This window comes from Mesoplodon bidens, assembly GCF_964165515.1.
Source record: "Mesoplodon bidens genome assembly, chromosome: 10".
NCBI classification, from domain to species: domain Eukaryota; kingdom Metazoa; phylum Chordata; class Mammalia; order Artiodactyla; family Ziphiidae; genus Mesoplodon; species Mesoplodon bidens.
The window spans coordinates 52,667,675-52,686,883 of NC_138172.1; the positions used below are offsets into that span (position 1 = coordinate 52,667,675).

The 19,209-nt window shown below is 45.6% G+C and overlaps 1 protein-coding gene across 1 annotated transcript; it reads left to right on the forward strand.

Annotated features, from left to right (window-relative positions):
- Positions 1 to 7,500: 7,500 nt before the first annotated feature.
- LOC308624273 (speedy protein E4-like) lies at positions 7,501 to 13,858 on the forward strand (the record flags this gene model as incomplete). Its single annotated transcript, XM_081247362.1, has 7 exons — positions 7,501 to 7,604; positions 7,995 to 8,341; positions 8,973 to 9,031; positions 9,516 to 9,601; positions 11,114 to 11,278; positions 11,424 to 11,547; positions 13,363 to 13,858. 7 exons carry the CDS (start codon positions 7,501 to 7,503, stop codon positions 13,495 to 13,497), a joined length of 1,020 nt encoding a protein of 339 aa, XP_081103488.1. The 3' UTR covers positions 13,498 to 13,858.
- Between the last annotated feature and the right edge of the window lie 5,351 nt (positions 13,859 to 19,209).

The following is a 19,209-nucleotide window of genomic DNA, read 5'->3' on the forward strand; positions in this document are numbered from 1 at the left end:
CCTGAATTCTCACCGATGAAATGCTGCTTGTGTGGGAATGACAGCGACCACGCCTCCTCTGAGCCTGAGCCTGGCAAACCTCCAGGGCGCATTTCTCGCATTTTCCATGTTCACCACGTAAAGACGTCAGCTACACGGAGTACCTTGCTCGGAAGCACCTTGGATGGGCAGTGCGCCCATGAGCACGCCACCAGGCCTCCAGTTCTCACCTCACCCACGTGCACTGACCGGCTCTCAGCAGACTACTGGGGTGGCCTGTGAACCCCAGCTGCTGTGCCCACCTCAAACCTCACTCTATCCCTTCAGCCCAGAGACATGCTGGGCTCCCCAGCCCCCTTGCCCTGGACACTCTCTGGAAGTATTTCTATTACAAGTTGTCTTGAGGAAATGCTCTAAAAAAGGGAATAAGAAGTACGGAGTCATCCCAATGAACAGGATGTCCAGCAGTGAGCTGATGTCTCTCACGACTCACCCCTCTCTCCAAAAGGTGAAAAACCGTCATTTCATACATTTCCCTCTTTTTAAAGTTGTCAAAGCTAGGAGGGTAAACCTGCACCCTGCGATTTCACCTTGACCAGAAGCAGCAATGGCCACCTTTTAGTTTGGTTTCATTAAGATCTCTTCATATATATGGGTATTTACAATAAAAAGCTTTCTCTTTTTGTATCTGCATTTCTATTAAATACAGATATTTTCCCTACTTTGTCACTTATCTATTTTTATTGAAGTATACTTGGTTTACAATATTTCAGGTGTAGAGCAAAGTGATTCAGTTACATGTATTTATGTAAGAATATATGTATTCTTTTTCAGGTTCTTTTTTCCATTATGGGTTATTACAAGATATTGAACATAGTTCCCTGTGCTCTACAGTAGCTCCTTATTGTTTATCTATTTTACATATACAAGTGTGTATCTGTCAATCCCTGTTCTTTATCTTTTTAACTTAATTTTTTCCTCTCACATTCTGTTATACAGACACTTAAAAAGATATTTTGTGTTCAGATCTTTCACTTTCACTTCATACTTTTCATCGGCTTTGACACTGTACTTGAAGAAGCCTTTCCCATCCTGCATTTCCTAAGTAGTTGCCTGTGTTTTCTCCTGTTTATTTTGGGTCTCTTAACATACCAATTTTATCAAGATAACTGGCACCCATCTTCAGGATTTGTAAAATCATTTTCCTCTTAAAGTCTCTCAACCATTTTTTTCAACACTAACACACCTACCACAACCAGGAAATGCAACGTTGAAGAAGAAAACTCAAGTTTCTAATCTAACAGAAAAGGACAGGCTCTTCTTTGAAGCTCAGCGACACGTCTTACTTTCAAGGCAGGGGAGGGACTTCCCTGGTGTTCCAGTGGTAAAGAATCTGCCTTCTAATACAGGGTACGTGGGTTCAAAGCCTGGGAACACTGGTCCGGGGGCTAAGATCCCACACGCCACGGGGCAATTAAGCCCGCGTGCCGCAACTAAGACACGATGCAGCCTAAGAGAAATAAATAATTTTTTACAAATAAAAATAAAAAAATAAAGGCAGGGGAAGCAGGAAAGTGACCATCATATGTGAATTCCTTCTTATTCAAAATACAGGTCGTAGCAGTTTACTTGGGCTGCATCACAAAGTACGACACACTGGCGGGCTTAAGCAACACAAATGCACTGTCCAACATTTATGCAGGCTGGAAGTCTGAGATCAAGGTGTCAGCAGGGTTGGTCCCCTCTGAGGGCTGTACGGGAGGATGTGCGCCAGGCTTCCTGGTGGAGAGGGCAGTTTCCTCAGCAGCACATGCACTATGTATGTACCAGGTAGGTGCCTGGGCTGAACTCTGATCCCAGGGCTGCTTATCCGCAGCAGCACCAGGCCGCTGGAGGGCTTGTCACGGACCCGTTGGCAGGAGGACTGGAGGCTGACACAGACGTCCGCTCAGCTGTGGACCCATGGCACGGCCACAGCCCTGCCAGAGGCTGCCTGGGTGAAATCCAGGTCACGGTTCTCCTCCCTCCTGCTTATTGCATTCAACGACGCCTTGAAGACCCTCTACTGCACCAGCCTGGGTGGCACATCCCACCCAGACATTCCCGAATCAGAAGCATGTCAACTGAGAAGGTTAAAATTAGGCCCTAGCTCAGTGCTGTGGAATTAGAATCTGTGAGGCTGGGTCCAGGCATCTGTGTTGGAATATTTTCTCCACGTGACTCTCATGCCGAAAGGATTGTATTGACAAAGCACTTGTGCTTCACTCTACCAATATTTCTGCACTAGAGCTACAGCCGTTGTTATACTAAACTGCATCCACAGGAGGAAAAGAGAGGAGGAGAGGTGATCGTTTTGCTTGTCTCCAAACACGCTGTTACTGAACCAAACTTGGGTCCACTCGCCCGCTCGCACTAAAGCCAATCTACTGACACCGGGTCACGGTGAAGGAAAGTGCCGCGTTTATGACAGGGCAACAAGCAAGGGGTCCAGGTATCTAGGGCTCAAAAGGCCCCCACTCCCCAATGGCTTTCAGGGAAAGGTGTTTACAGATGGGGTGAGGCTGTTGGTGGGAATGTACACTGGTGCTGCCGCTATGCAGAACAGCATGGTGGTTCCTCAAAACACTAAAGCTAGAGCTACCATAGGACCCAGCAATCCCACTCTGGGCATATACCTAGAGAAAACCATAATTCAAGAAGACACATGCACCCCAATATGTATAGCAGTACTATTTACAATAGCCAAAACATGGAAGCAACTTAAATGTCCATCGACAGAGGAATGGATAAGGAAGATGTGGTACATATGTGTGATGGAATACTACTCAGCCATAAAAAAGAATGAGATAATGCCATGTGCAGCAACATGGATGGACCTAGAGATTATCATACTAAGTGAAGGAAGTCAGACAAAGACAAATACCATATGCTATCACTCCTGTGTGGAATCTAAGACAGTGATACGAATGAACTTCTTAACAAAACAGAAACAGACTCACAGACATAGAAAAAAAACTTATGGTTACCAAAGGGAAAAGGTGGGGGAGAGGGATAGATCAGGAGGTTGGGACTAACGTATGCACACAACTACATATAAAACAGACAATCAACAAAGACCTCCTGTATAGCACAGGGATCTCTACTCAATATTCTGTATTAACCTAGGGAGTTCCCTGGTGGCCCAGAGGTTAGGATTCTGGTCTTTCACGGCCGTGGCCCAGGTTCAATCCCTGGTCAGGGAACTGAGATCCTACAAGCCACACAGTGCCACGAAAAAAAAAGCAAAATTCTGTAATAACCTAAATGGGAAAACAATCTGAAAAAGAATAGATATCTGTATACATATAACTGAATCACTTTGCTGTACACCGGAAACTAACACAACACTGTAAATCAACTATACTCCCAATATAAAATTTAAAAAATGTTTAAAGTGAATTACAAAAGAGTGGGTGAGGGAGGGGAGGTTGAGGGGTGTGTGGTCAGCTTGTGGACATTCTTCCGACTGGTTGGTGGTGAGGTAATCTGAGGTCAACATCATCAACCTTCTGGTTCCAGCTGGTCTGGGGTCTACGTGCTTGTGGGCAGCATGCAGTTAATTTCTTCCCCCTGCTGGGGGCTTCAGTCTCTGCAAAACAGCTCTAAGGACGTGGCTCAGAACAGTATCTACAGCCCTTGAGGAGGAACTAAAGGTCCTTGACTTTGTTTAACGGCTACACTAGTATTATTTGGTCTTTTTGGACTCTTTTCCTTTCTTTTTGCACTTTCTCCCTTCTCTGATTAAATTGTTTGTTTCGAACTCAGGGAAGCCTAGGAGGCTAAAATTTTCAAAAGACAAGAAGCAGGCAGAAGACATGGGGAGAATCCGTCCCAAGAAGGCCCCACAAGGTCCTGCTCACTTACAACATCACATTCAATCTGGGCTGTTTACGCCATTTTTGGACAACATACCAACACATCTTAAGATGGGTCCCACCCGACTGTAGCACATCTGGACAAGGTGCGGTGTGGTGGGATTATGCAAATCCAGATCTGAAGACTAGATAAAGCAATCAGGGTATTTCACAGTACACAAGAGAAATTTTCACGGGGACAGAATACAAACCTTCTAATATTTGAAAGCCTGTTAATCAACAGGGAGAGTGAACTTCTGTTTTGTTATACAAGGACGCAATCAGCTGTGATGGTTGAAAGCATGATGAATACAAATCTGAATTCATTTGCCTCCTAACAATGCAACGTCTACAGCAGAGGGACACAGGTTCTCAAGCAGCAGTGCTTTTCCCAGCAGTGCGGACCCTGAGGAGACCCGGGCTGTGGCAGCTCTGGAGGACCTCAGACACTCTTTGCATGGCCTCTGAGACCAAGAACATCTCAGAAAGTCCACGAGTGCAAACCAAAGAGACACTCAGTCCCTGCACCTTGGATGAACTGACTTGACTCTACGTATGCATTGCTTGGGCTAATTAGAAATGTGTAAGTGATCAAAAGACAAAATAAACCTCTGGGTACATCCTGAACAACAGAGATACTTCTCATCAAAGTCCACACAATAATTCAAAAGCAAGATTCAGGGCCAAAATGTGGAAACAACCCAAGTGTTCATTGACAGATGAATGGATCAAGGAAATGTAGTGTGTATATTCACACAACAGATATTATTCACCCACAAACAGGAAGGAAAGTTTCTAATTGATACAAAGACCATTTATGTATTTTTCAAAGATTGACATTTCTTTGTATAAACTAGTGAAAATTCAACAATTCCACTATTAAGAGGAAAGGTTAGTGTTTCTTTGTAGAAACAATTAAGTCTCAGCAGTAGAGGCATAAGCACACACGTGCACACAGAGTTAAACAGAAATAGCGCCCCCTACCTGCCTCCAATCTGATCCCCCGATGAGCCCTGCTGATTCTCCCTCCAAATACAGAGAACCTGTTTACTTCTCTCCATCTTCTCAGACATCGTCTTCCTGGACTACCACGCCAAAATCCTAAGCATATCTGGGTCTCCCGACTTCCACTCTTACTGAATCCCCACCCCATCCATTTATGCAGCAGCCAAAATCAGTTGTTTCCCTTTCAGTGCAAACTGGATCACGACACCTCTCCTTCACTGGTTTCCCGCTGCACTTGGCATACGTCTGAACTTCTTCAGACCCACGGTTTTATTTCCTTCTCACTCACTGTGTACTGTCCACACTGGCTTTGGGGTCTAGGAAGGAAATTTTGACACAGGCTACCACACAGATGACACTTGAAGACATTATGCTAAGTGGATAAGCCAGATACAAATGGACAAATGTTACATGATTCCACTTCTGTGAGATCCCCAGAGGGGTCAAATTCATAGAAACAGAAAGTGGAGTGGTGGGTGTCAGGGGCTGGGAGGGTGATGGGGAGTCAGTGTTTAATGGGGACAGAGTTTCAGTTTGACAGGTTGAAAACACTCTGGAGATGGATGGTCGGGATGGTTGCACAACAATGAGAACTCTTTTTTTTTGTTTTACTTAAGATTTTTGTTTTACTTATTTTCGGCTGTGCTGGGTCTTCGTTGCTGTGCGCAGGCTTTCTCTAGTTGCAGCGAGCGGGGGCTACTCTTCGGTGCGGTGCGCGGGCTTCTCATTGCGGTGGCTTCTCTTTGCGGCAGAGCATGGGCTCTAGGCGCACGGGCTCAGTAGTTGTGGCTCGCGGGCTGAGGAGTTATGGCTTGCAGGCTCAGGAGTTGTGGCGCATGGGCGTAAGTTCTCCGCGGTATGTGGGATCTTCCCGGACCAGGGCTCGAACCCGTGTCCCCTGCATCGGCAGGCGGATTCTTGACCACTGTGCCACCAGGGAAACCCAAGAAAAAAAGCAAGACTCAGACCCCCAGGGGAGGAATGCAAGTATGAGTTGGGAGGTTCAGAAGCTTCCAGTGACACTGCATGACCCTGAGTTGGCTATTTTCTTCTCTGCATCTCGGCTACCCTATACTTCCTACCTTCATAGAAAAATAACATGTCTGGAATTGGAAATTCTTCCATTTAGTCTTTTTGTGCATGTGACATTTTTATTCAGAAAAATAATCTGTCTTGAACTGGAGATTTTTCCATTTAGTCTTTTGTACATGTGACATTTTTATTCAGGTAGTGAAATCTCTGGGTCAACAGTGATACTACATTCTCAAATTTTTGATATGTAGACTACAACTTATTAATTGGAATCGAGGGGCAGGCTTTGGACAATCCATGGAGTTTGTGACATCCAAAGGTGCCCTTTGTGTGTGTGTGTGTGTGTGTGTGTCTGTGTCTGTGTGTCTGTTTGTAGACACCCTTTGAAGGATGCGTGAGCACCTGTAGTTTTCTATGATTTTAGCTTCTCCAAATGGCTCTTGTACTGAAAGGTGCCTGAGGGGAGTGGACGTGTGCTCCCCCAGTACAGAATTCTGAACACAGTGTCAGTAAACATTGAGCAGAAGAGCTTTGCCAAATTGCGAGTTTTAACGTAACTTTTTAATCCAGTTAGTCAATGTACCTGGGATCTTTTTTTTTTTTTTTTTTTTTTTTTTTTTTTTTTTTTGTGGTATGCGGGCCTCTCACTGTTGTGGCCTCTCCCGTTGCGGAGCACGGGCTCCGGATGCGCAGGCCCAGCGGCCATGGCTCACGGGCCCAGCCGCTCCGCGGCATATGGGATCCTCCCAGACCGGGGCACGAACCCGTATCCCCTGCATCGGCAGGCGGACTCTCAACCACTGCGCCACCAGGGAGGCCCCCTGGGATCTTTTTTTTACATACTTATCTCAATTTTTTTTTCTTTTTTTTGCAGTACGTGGGCCTCCCACTGTTGTGGCCTCTCCTGTTGTGGAGCACAGGCTCCAGACGCGCAGGCTCAGCGGCCATGGCTCACGGGCCCAGCCGCTCTGTGGCATTTGGGATCTTCACGAACTGGGGTGCCAACCCGTGTCCCCTGCATCGGCAGGTGGACTCTCAACCACTGCGCCACCACGGAAGCCCTTATCTCACTCTTATAAGGCTGAACCGTTGCTGCTTCCCCTAACTTTCCTTGTCCCTCTCCCCACTCTCCCACGAGGCTGTGGAAAAGGAATGGGACGGAGAGGGAGAGTCCAGCAGGGAGAGGACAGTGCACCTGCTGGGAAGCGGTAAAGAGGGGTCTGGACCCCTTGAGGGGGGTTTTGTAGGACGGGCAGAGGTTGGGTCAGTGGCAGGAGATACCATTTACCCCTGATCTCTGGGACAAGTGCACACATAGGTCTGACAGTTACTTGCGTTTTCCTTCAAACTGGTTTCCTTCAAACTCCGATTATGACATTAGAAGCTTCCGACCTTTCTGATTGGAAGGACCAGATTCCGTGGTGCTTGGCAGCAGTAGTAGACAACAGAATCTCGCCGGAGCTTCTCTCCACTGACAGTTGCCCCGCAGCTTGGAGAAGGGATGACCACTTGTGTTTAGCCCAAGTCCAGAAGAAGAGTTGGGACAAAGCAGAGCCTAGGCTTCGAGGGAGGGAAGAGTTTGGGAGACATCATGGACAATCGTCAACCGAGTTCCCAGGCTGAGGACCAGAACTCTCAGTCCAGCTCTTCAGGGTACCCCCTGGAGGTGACTGTCTATGGAGAAAGCCCAGGACCGTCAGGTGAGGGAGATGGCCCGAGAAGGAATTTCAGAGGCTTGACCAGTAAGGAGGAAAGGGTACAGAGGTCGGGAAGGAGCACCTGCGTAAGATGCCTATGAAAGAAAGGAGACATTCAGAAAGCGAGGGATTGAGGGAGGAGAGCACAGGAGCTGGGGACACGGAACACCTGGGGAGCAAGAAAGAGGGTTAGGAGATGAGATCCAAGGATGAGAGAAGGGAAGAGAGGAAACAAGGGGAGGGTTCTTTTTTTTTTTTCCTTGGTGGGAGAAATTATCTACCATGAGAAAGAGTTTCGAGGACAGAAAGCTGGACAAATGACAAAAAGAGTCAGGGAGGTGATAGGTAGATATGGACAGAGAAAGATGGAAAGATGACTTGGGGCAAGGTCGGCGGTCTGTGAGACTGGAAAGCCCGGGGGTGCTTCGAGGGGGAGGCGGAGTCGGGGTGGGGTTGGGTGGTCACCAGTGGCTGAATTCCCAAGACGAGTGCGTCATACTGTAGTCTCTTCTCCTTCGTCAGCCCCCTGGGCCGGTTGCAGCCCCCTGCCTCAGGGCCCCGACTGTAAGAGGAAGAGGTCAGTGGCACTCAGAGCGGAGGTGGAGGGCAACACGGCCGCTGAGGCCCAGGACACCTCAGTCGTGGAGTCGCTGAGTGGGCTCAAGATGAAGCTGAAGCAACAGCGGGTGTCTTCAGTGCTGCCTGAGCACCACGAGGTGTTCAACAGGATGCTCGGTAAGGACCCGCCCCTCCCCCCGCCCAGCACCCTCCAATCCTATACTTGAAAAACAAGCAGACAAAAACTTCCCATGACTACACTTTTCCAGTGGAAAAGAATTCCCTGCTACTTGGTGCGCTCTCCATCCCTGGCGGACTGTCTACGGATAAAGGATACAGGGGACACATAAATGATACAGGATGAGGTTAAATTTAGAAATGATACAAGACTAGGTTAGATTTAGAAATGATACAGGATTAGGTTTGCTTGGTTTCAACTGTACCTGAGACTCTAGCTCTTACTGGCCTTTTGAATCTTACTGGCATATGGCGGGGGAGGGGGCTTACAAGCCATGTTCACCCCAACAGGACTGTCAATTGAGACATTGGCTGAGAGTAACTCGATGGCCTCTGCAGTGGTACGTAAATGCATGATGAAGGGGCATCACTCCCGGTCACTCGGCCCCCCTAGAAGGGGAGTCACCCCCTTTCCTCCCACAGTGAATGGTCTTCCCTCCCCTCTTCCCGTCAGCTTCACCCTGGGCCACATTTTAGCATTTCCCCAGGGGGGCACGGTTCTCCCTCTTGGCTCTGGAATGCTCCCACGACAGCCCTGTTCCCACTGGCAACATCTGCCCTCTTTTCACAGAGGATCCCGTCGTCAAGAAATTCCTCGCAAGGGACAAAAACCTGGAAGTATCTGACAAGGTAAGTCACCCACTGAGATGGATTCCTGCACCAGCGCCTGTCCTGGGTGGGTGCGCTGGGTGCTTTCTACACCCACGTTTCCACTCCCCTCCCAACCTCATGCCTTGTCAACACTTCCCTCCAGGGGCCTCGAGGTCCCCTCTGGGATCTGAGCCCCAGGAGTGCCCCTTTGGTGGTTGCTGCCTAAGTCCCCTCTCCTCTCAGCTCCTGGGGACTCGCCTTGGCTCTGGTTCATTGAACACCGTCCTGTGCCAGCAGCCCTAAGTCCATGCCCTCAATCCCACAGCCTCCTATCCTGGGAGCGCCGCCACCTCTGACCTTCTGTCCTCTCCCCTTCCCCAAATAATCAGGCTCACCCCACACGGGGGTCTCTCCTCCAAGTGGCACCACCCATTCCTCGTGCCCTGCTCCCTTCTCCCTCCCACTCTTTCTCCTCTTCCAGGATGTGACCTGTCTCCTACGTTTTTTTCCCTCTTTCCATCGGTATCTCCTGTCCATGGTGATAGCTTATGTTAGCCGGGCCGGGCTCTTCTCCTGGGAATTCCAGAGAATCCATTTCTTCATAGCTCTGTGAGTACCTTGCTCCATCCCCGCCATCAATATTCACTACCCTGGGAGGGCGGAGGGAGAGACGTGGGGCTCCGACTTTTCATCTATTTTTTTAAATCCCTTTGTACTGTTTACTCTGGGTGTGAAAATGACAGGATTACGGTACAGTGGTTTCTTTTGCAAACCAAGTTCTGTTTTTTATACCATTCATTGTCAAAACAAACTACCCTAATGTTAATTAAAACACAACGAAACAAAGCAAAACGCGAAACCTTCCTAAGAGGAGAGGAAGAAAGAACTGACACCATCCTGCCCCCCGAGTAAACAGACTTGAGACGTTTCCGGTTCTGATTCTCTGGTCTCGGGTCTTCCCACATCAGCACCAAGTGTGATTATCTTCCGTTTCTGCGTTCCCATGACAAATGCCACAATCGGGGCCCGTATCACATGGCACGGATCTGGTGTCAAATGCTCCCCACTGATGTTTCTTCCAAGTCTCCCAAGCCAGTCGGCTCTATCTGCCTGAATATCCTTCCAAATCACAGGTCTGACCGTTTCACACAATTTCATTGGCTAATGACATGCCAAATCAAGGCCAGAGTTCTGGGTTGGAATTCAACTCTCTCTGCAATCTCCATCACACTGTCCTGATACTTTATTCCTGTGTTTCACTGTTCCTTCCAAATACCCTGCCCTCTAAGTTTCTATTGGGCTTTCTGTCCAGGTATCTTTCCCACACATTTATCTGAAGAAAATGACCCTATCCTTAAAGTGGGTTCAAACACCAAAACCTTCACAATGCCCAATCTCCCTAACTTCTGCATCCCGGAGGCACTTTAGTTAAAATCGTATTATAATGTGACGCTTTGCATTATAGTCATTTCTTATCTCCCCCCTTCCCCTTCCCCAGTCCCACTAGACTAGACACCATGTGGAAGGCAAGTATCGTCAAAATGTCAATGCATTCCCAAAACACTCAGCACAATTCTTTTCATTTGGCAAATGTTTGTTATTGTGAGTCTTCCAGGTAATCAGTATTGCATTTGGCCATGAGATAAAATGTCCATTCATTCATTCATCTAACAAACCTTATAAAGTACACCCTACATGCTGGGGAATATGAGGTGGTGGGAACAGAGATTCACAAAAGGCTGTTGAATTCATGCATCAATATGAACTAAGCCCTAAATGTGTCATTTGCTAAGAGAGGGATGAATGCAGAAACAGATCAGATCAGCTCCTGCCCTCACGAACTGTACATGTACCTACAACATAGGGAGAGAGGTGTGTGCACATAAAACAAGTTGAAGGGAACGGGGGGTTTGGATCGTGGCCTCATCATCAAGGTGTGAGAGGCACCCTTCCGAAGGTCCTGCCTGGCAGTGGCTCCTTGATGACTGGGTGGCTCTTGGTGACGCTGGGCAGGGCTGGGTGGGTCGTGTGAGGATGCTCAGCCTGCCTCTTTTCTGGGAAGCTGATCTCAAGTGGAGGCCCTTCCTGTCCTGATGACAGCGACCTGATGTCTTTCCCCAGCTATGTGGCCAGCGACATGGAAGAGGACAACCAGGCCCCCAAGCAGGCCATCGTTTCATTCCTCTATGGAGAGAACCGCTCCCAGCATGCCTTGTTCCACAAACTGCGTTTGCGGTTCATCTGTTCCATGGGCTGGAAGAGGAGGGTCACTCGGGAAGAGTGCGAGTAGGTGGGCGGGCTGTGGTGGTCTCGGGGAGGGGGAGGGCCGGAGAGGAGGTGGGGATCATGGGGGACTCGGTTTGGGACTTGGAGAGAGACGAGAAGGAACCGGAGGCCGGGCAACGGGAGGCAGCGGCATCCTCATTGCCAGGGGCTGTTTGTCTTTCCAGATCCAGGCTTTTGATCCAGAGCTCTGGGTGTGGGGAAGAGATCGCGCCCTCTTGCCCCAGAAGCCCCAGGACCACGCGGGCCTGAGGTCATCGGCCTGTGCAAAGGTAGGTCTGCGTGCACAAAGGTGCGGGTGGAATGACGTGTTGTCTACTGAGGAAATCGGAGGAATCCCACTGCTGGACCCACATCACCTCTCACGCTGTGAAGGGGGCCAGCCGGGCACACAGCCACATGCGGACTCAGCGCCAGCCACGGACTGACAGCCACACACAGACACCAGCACCGCGGGGCCCGTGGGCGCCAGACCTCGGGGAAACCAGTTTGTCCCAGACGCATGGGTCTCACTGAAGTCATTTCACCCAAAGCAATTGGGTCCAAATAACAGCTTTGACGAGATGGTGATTGTTTTCCATATACTGTGTTTCCAGTTTCTCTTTTTCATTCATTTTTGGCCTTACATTCCTCAGGGATATGGGTTCTAGCATTTACCTACAACAAAGTCAATGTCTACAAACAGGATATTAGATAGAACAGCCCACACGTTCAATAAGAAAAGATGAATTATGACTAGCTTTATTTTCATCCAAATTTACTTTCAAATTGCCTATGGCCACATCACTGGGACTCTTTATTTCCCCTGACTCACCACTTCTGGACCAATGATTCCTTTTGTACAATTCACCTTTTCCCCCTCACGTTTATGGTCAAGGGGGTTTATCACAACGACTGAAGGTTAAGGAATGCCATCTTCAGCATGGCTTATTACAATTGACACATTAGAGTTCTGGATGTGGGCAGAGGATTGAGCAGACATTTGGTTTAAATCTTGCAAACTAGCTGTCTTAGTCCATTCAACCTGCCCTACTACAGACCGCATGGCTTATAAACAACACAGCACGGTCTCTTTTACAAGGGCAATAATCTCATTCATGAGGGCTCTACCCCATGACCTAATAACCTCTCAAAGACCCCACCTCCTAATACCAGCACCTTAGGGGTTAAGATTTTAAGATTTCAACATAAGAATTTGGGGGGACACAAACATTCAGCCCATAACACTAACCAAGTTTAGGACTCAGTATTATTTAAACATTAGCATTCAGGGAGTTCCCTGGTGGAGCAGTGGTTAAGAATCCGCTTGCCAACGCAGGGCACATGGGTTCGAGCCCTGGTCCGGGAAGGCCCCACATGCCGCGGAGCAACTAAGCCTGTGCGCCACAACTACTGTGCCTGCGCTCTAGAGCCCACGAGCCACAACTACTGAGCCTGCATTCTAGAGCCCGCAAGCCGCAACTACTCAGCCTGTGCGCCTAGAGCCCGTGCTCTGCAACAAGAGAAGCCGTCATGAGAAGCAACGGAGAGTAGTCCTCGCTCACCAGAACTAGAGAAAGCCCACACGCAGCAACAGAGACCCAATGCAGCCAAAAATAAAAGAAAATAAGTAAATAAATGAAAAATTAATAATAACATACACATTAGCACACAGGGTTAGGTTTAGGGATCTGGCCTCAGGTCTCCTGGTCCACGATGTTGACTTGTCAGTGATGTCCGTAGTGTGCTTCCAAGTTCAGAATTTAAGTGGTGCCAAAGGACCAAGGTGAGTTAAGACTAAAGCAGCATTCTCCAAATGCCAGCTCCCTGAGCAGAATCACCTGGAGTCTGGGCTATAAAGCAGATTACTGGGCCTGACCTTAGGTGTATTCAGTAGTTTTTGGAGTCAGGGTCACCAAAGTCCAAGAATCGCACTTGAAAACAATGAATGGTTCAGGATTGGGGTTCAGAATGGAGAACTTGAGATAAAACTGCAATCATAAATGGGTCTCAATTCTGATTAGAATTGACTAAGAATGTGAAAACCTTTATATCTGGACAGTTGCCACTTTGAAATCTGACATCCTTGCTCCTTCTCTTACTTCCAGATCACAGAGTGCAGGAGAGATGGGGATGTTCAACACGAGGTCAATCCAGACACTGGTGAGAGCCGTGAGGAAGGAAGGGAGAAGCCTCTTGTGCAGATCATCGGGAAGAAGCCAGCATCTTCTAGAATGAGCTGAGGAGAATTTTCGTGTCATACTCCTAGGAGCGGGGCGTGCTTCTAGGAGTCTGTGGCAGGAGAGTAAGAAAACAGGGTTTTTTCAGATTCCACCCTTTTGGAAGGCACCACCCCAATTTTCAGATCATTTCATTCCCATCTCCCCTGAGATGAACATTGGAGGTCCAATTTTTTATACACTTGTTTGCCCCAGTCTAGAAGTGTTTGAAGGTGGAGTGTAGGGGCTCAGAATAGGAGGGAATAACTTTAAAATATATAATTAGAGCCATAGGGTTCTGACTGATGACAACTTTCACTGGCTTATTTTGAAAATGTCACCTATAAAATTATTGTATTTTTATATTTTATATTTATATATTTATTTTAAATAGTTTTGAAATCGTCATTTTGAAACATCTTGTTCCTACAAAGTGTCCTGATGAGTATCATAGCTGTTGTATATTTACACATATATACAATTTTACTCACATTTTCAAGAGAGATTGTTGATTTTATCTATTACATAATATACATTTTATCTATTACATAATATTTCCATTCTACTTATAGCTTGGTGGGTATTTCCCCCCAATTCTTGTGAGCATAAATTTTATTTTTTTAGTTCTCATTATTGAATTGTGGGAATTCAGTCGTAATTTTTTAACTTGTCTCAGCATGTTATTTGTATGTTATTTTGTATGTTATTTTAGATTATTAAAGAGTACCGTGCGATGCAGCTTTTGGGGAACTACAATAAAGATGAAAGTCTTCTCACAGTCATGACTTGTGTGGTCATTACCAGTTGGCTTCGCCTCTGTGCTGTCCAACGAGGTGTTGCTTAATGGCATTGTGATTATCTAACCACATTTCTTAACTCTGAAGAATAATCCTGAATTATTTTTCATGTAGAGAAAACTACAGAAGATGAGGCAAGTCTTGCATCATTCAGGACTCCAATACTGAGAGACAAGTGTTAGGTAAAAGGAAAGATAGCTTATATTGAGGAAGCTGGCAGTCCAGCGGAGAAGGTGGACTCATGGCCTGAAGAACCAACTCTCCCCTCCTGAGGTTTTGCTTGAGGACTATACAGGGAAAAGAGAAAGGGGCTACATGTTGAAGAGAGGATTACAGGGTGCGTGATCAGCTCACGGACGTTCTTCTGATTGGTTGGTGGTGAGGTAACGGGGACTCAACATCATCAGCCTTCTGGTTCCAACTGGTCTGGGGTCTACGTGCTTGTGGGCAGCATGCAGTTAACTTCTTCCACCTGCTGGGGGTTTCAGTCTCTGCCAAACAGCTCCAAGGACGTGGCTCAGAATATTACCCGATAGCCCTTGAGGAGGAACTAAAGGTCCTTGACTTTGTTTAACGACCAAGGTATGATCATTTTGTCTTGGCTGTTTTTTTGGCCTCGCCACGCAGCTTGCAGGATCTTAGTTCCCTGACCAGAGATCAAAAACAGGCCTCTAGCAGTGGAAGCGCAGAGTCCTAACTCCTGCAATGCCACGCAGTTCCTGACAGTACACTTTAAAAGAAAAAAAAAAAAACAGACCAAAAAGAACACAGCTTTAAGGAAGCTTAATTTTCTCAGAAATGCAGAAATTTTGTTGTGCATTTATTTTCTTTCTTTTTTTCAATACATTTATTTATATATTTATTTTTGTCTGTGTTGGGTCTTCGTTGTTGCACGTGGGCTTTCTCTACTTGCGGTGAGCGGGGGGACTACTCTTCGTTGTGGTGCATCGTCGTCTCAATGAGATGGCTTCTCTTGTTGCGGAGCATGGGCTCTAGGCACGTGGATTCCAGTAGTTGTGGTTTGCGGGCTCTAGAGGTTTTTTTATTTTTTACTTTTTGCAAGTGTTCATCAAATGTTTATTGCTTGAATGAATGACAAATAATTTCTTCCAACAACCTTCAAACTGCTTAACACTATGACAATATTTAGCATTTCAAATTTCACATAACCTTACTCTTTCCGTGCTCTAGTTTCTAAAAGCATGTGGGATCTTCCCAGACCAGGGCTCGAACCAGTGTGCCCTGCACTGGCAGGCAGATTCTTAACCACTGAGCCACCAGGGAAGTCCCTGTGCATTTATTTTCAAAAAATAATAAGGCCGGATGAATTCAGAAATAGGTGCAGAAAGCTCTTCCACTGAGATACAGAATCTCTACTGTTTAGGCAGATTTAGAGAACATTTCCAACCACTTATTAAAGAGACCAATACTGCACGAAAAAAATTTATCATTTATACAGAGAGAAACCAGCCTCCAGCTTTGTATCAATATAATATTTGATACTAAGAGAACCGTAAGCTCTTTTTTGAAAATCTCTGGAATAAACATCAAAACTGAGCCACCTTCGGCTCAGACAAATAAAATTCCCTTTCCACCCATCTCCTACAACTTTCTATACTCATTCAGGTTGTGTCCTTCACTATCCTCTTTCTGGTGCTGGAACAATGAGTCATTTTACTTTAGGACCAAACTATTTTTGTTCCTGTTAATACACAAAATTACAACTCATTATCTTGCATACAAAGTTGTACCTCTCGGTTGCTGGAACCAAGCAGGACCCTGCAGGGCCCTTCCATGTCCCCTGCCTCTTGTTTTTAAAAGAGCTGCAGTCTCCCAGGCCTCCCCTGAGTCACCAAAGAACAGGTTCAAGCAGTTAATGATTAGGACAACAGCAGTCACAGAATCTTTAGTTCCTCCCGAAGGACATAAGTAACAGTGTCAGACACACACTCCTAACTTGTTTTGCAGATACTAAAACCACTACAAGAGGAGAAAGCTAACTGTACGATGACCAGACTGGATCTATGACACAAGCTGCTCCATCTGGAGCAGACCTGAACCAATGGCTTACACAATTCCAGGAACTGGCCTCAAGGAAATGGGAACAAACCAACACTGGAGTTGAAGATTAACTGTGCCTGAAACAATCAACATGACACTGACCACCACACCACTGCATGACCAATTTCAAGACGACGGTCAGAGCTGACTGTGCTACTCTGCATGTAGCCCCCACCGGCACTGCCCAGAGACTTCCCGTCTTTTCCCTGTCAACCCCTCTCCCCTCTCATTGGCAACTGGGAGATGGTTTTGGGGACACTAGCCCACCATCTTCCCAGGTTGCCAGCTTCCTGAATAAGCATCTTTCTTCTTCCACCAACCCTTGTCTCTGGAACACTGACTTCTGAGCGATGAGCAGCTGAACCTGAGTTCTGTTCCAGCCGATAACATCACTATTGGTCAACACTCATTCATATTATATTAATAACTTTGAACCAAATTTACTTCAATTTCACAAAGAAAACTAGGAGTGAATAATTGACAACTGCCCATCACACATAAGTATTTTAGGCTAGCAGAGCTCATGAACACACATAACAACTTTACACAGCCACAAACATCCCTTACACATCTTCTCCAAGTGGCAGAGACAAACACATTCATTAACACACCCATAGACAGAGCCTCTAGGTAACAAAAAAAATATGCAGCAAGAGCACATAACTTGAGATTATGCTTAGTAATGAATGTTTCATGTTTCTGTCTTGCGTAGAAATGACCTCGGTATCCAATAATTATCCAGTAAGTAACACAATTTAGTATCAGTTCAAGGGTGTACGTAAACTAAAGATCTTGGAATTTATCGACAAGCTAAGACAGTACAAAACATAGTTACTGTTGAAAGAAAGTTTGTCAGAATAAAAATTAAATGTGGTTAAACAAAAATTTACATTTCTGATAACCTTAAGTATTAAGTAGAAGTAATGTTAGCTTATTTGATGGGCACACCTCTATAAATTTAGGAAGAACACACCCAAGTAGAATTCTTTAAAATGTATGCCTAATACTGATAAATAAGATAGGAATAAATTTTTTTTAAACCAGAAATATTAAACTAGCTTCATTTGTCAAAGATTTACCTAAATTATGTAAACTTGAAGTTTTTAAATTTCTGAGTTGGTTTTTTTTTTTTTTTTTTTGGCTGCACCGAGAGGCTTGCTGTATCTTACTTCCCTGACCAGGGACTGAACCCGGATCCTGGCAGTGAAAGCACCAAGTCCTAACCACTGGACCACCAGGGAATTCCCTGGCTTCATTTCTATAAGAATACTTCTCTAGCACATTTAAAATATTAGAAGGTCTAATTCTTTTCTCTCTAAGAATTTTAAGGATATATAATTTTTATAAGCAGATTTGTATCTTTGTAAGCCAATCAGGACAGAAACCCTTGAATTTAAGAGACTCTACAATCTACTTTAATAGATCCAGAAGTAGGAAAACATTACATACTCGCACTGTCAGAGGTAAAGACCTTTTTGAATTACAGACACACAGACATACAGAAAAATGGAACTTTTACCTGCAGTTTTAAGTCTTAGACTTGGGTCAGGAATAAACACTCACCAGTCTAGATATTAAAGAGCCGTTCTCCTCCCATTGTGCAAGAGATTCTTAATTGATTTGAGTTTGTCAAAGTAGACAAATAGACAAACAGAAAAGACTAAGAAAAGATTAACAAACTAAATCCCCTGTTACATCTCACCTACCTGAGATTGGTTCTGTAGAAACTTAATCCCTTTAGAGACCATCAAGTCTTCAAACGACAGAGTCAAACTCAGAATCACTGCTACGACAAATGGGGAACCACTTAGGTTTAATCTGAAAACAAAGGAGAAACACAAAATTAATAGAAGGGGAAACTGAAGAAACAGGAAGTGAGCCAAGTTCAAAGGCTGCTTGGGTTCACCCCTGGGAGAGGAGAAAAGATGTATCTGGGCTTCACCGGCTCATGAAATACACCACTTTTTGCTGGGCTTTTACAGTTTTATTTACGTATAACTGATATACAAAATCCAGCCCATGTTTAATGTATATAACTTGATGAGTTTGGACATATGCACACACCTGTGATACCATCACCACAATCATGGTAATATACTCGTCACTTCCAAAAGATTCCTTCTATCCCTTTGTGTGTGTGTATGTGTGTTTGAAATACTTAACACAGTACCAGGTATATGAAAAGGTGCTCAACGTCACTAATCATCCAGGAAATGCAAATCAAAATCATCATGAGATACTACCTCACATCTGTTAGAATGCCTACAATTTTTCATTTTTTTTTAAGGTAAGAGTTGTCAAAGTTGTAGAGAAATCGTAAGTCTTGCATATTGTAGGCAGCAATGTAACATCGTGCAGGCACTGTGGAAAACAGTATGGAGTTTTCTCAAAATCTTTTAAATAAAATTTCCATATGATCCAGCAATCCCACTTCTGGGTATACAGGCCCAGCTCAGAGACACTGCAGCTTCAGTTCCAGAACACTGCAATGAAACGAAAACTGCCATAAAATGAGTCACATGAATTTTTTCGTGTACCCGTGCATGAAAAGCTTCTGTTTACACTATACTGTAGTCTGTTAAGTGTGCGACAGCCTTGTGTCTAAACAAACAATGTACATACCTTTATTGAAATATACTTTAGGGAAGAGAAATATAGATCAATGGAACAGGATAGAAAGCCCAGAGATAAACCCACGCACATATGGTCACCTTATCTTTGATGAAGGAGGCAAGAATATACAATGGAGAAAAGACAGCCTCTTCAATAAGTGGGGCTGGGAAAACTGGACAGCTACCTATAAAAGAATGAAATGAGAACACTACCTAACACCGTAACACAAAAATAAACTCAAAATGGATTAAAGACCTAAAGGTAA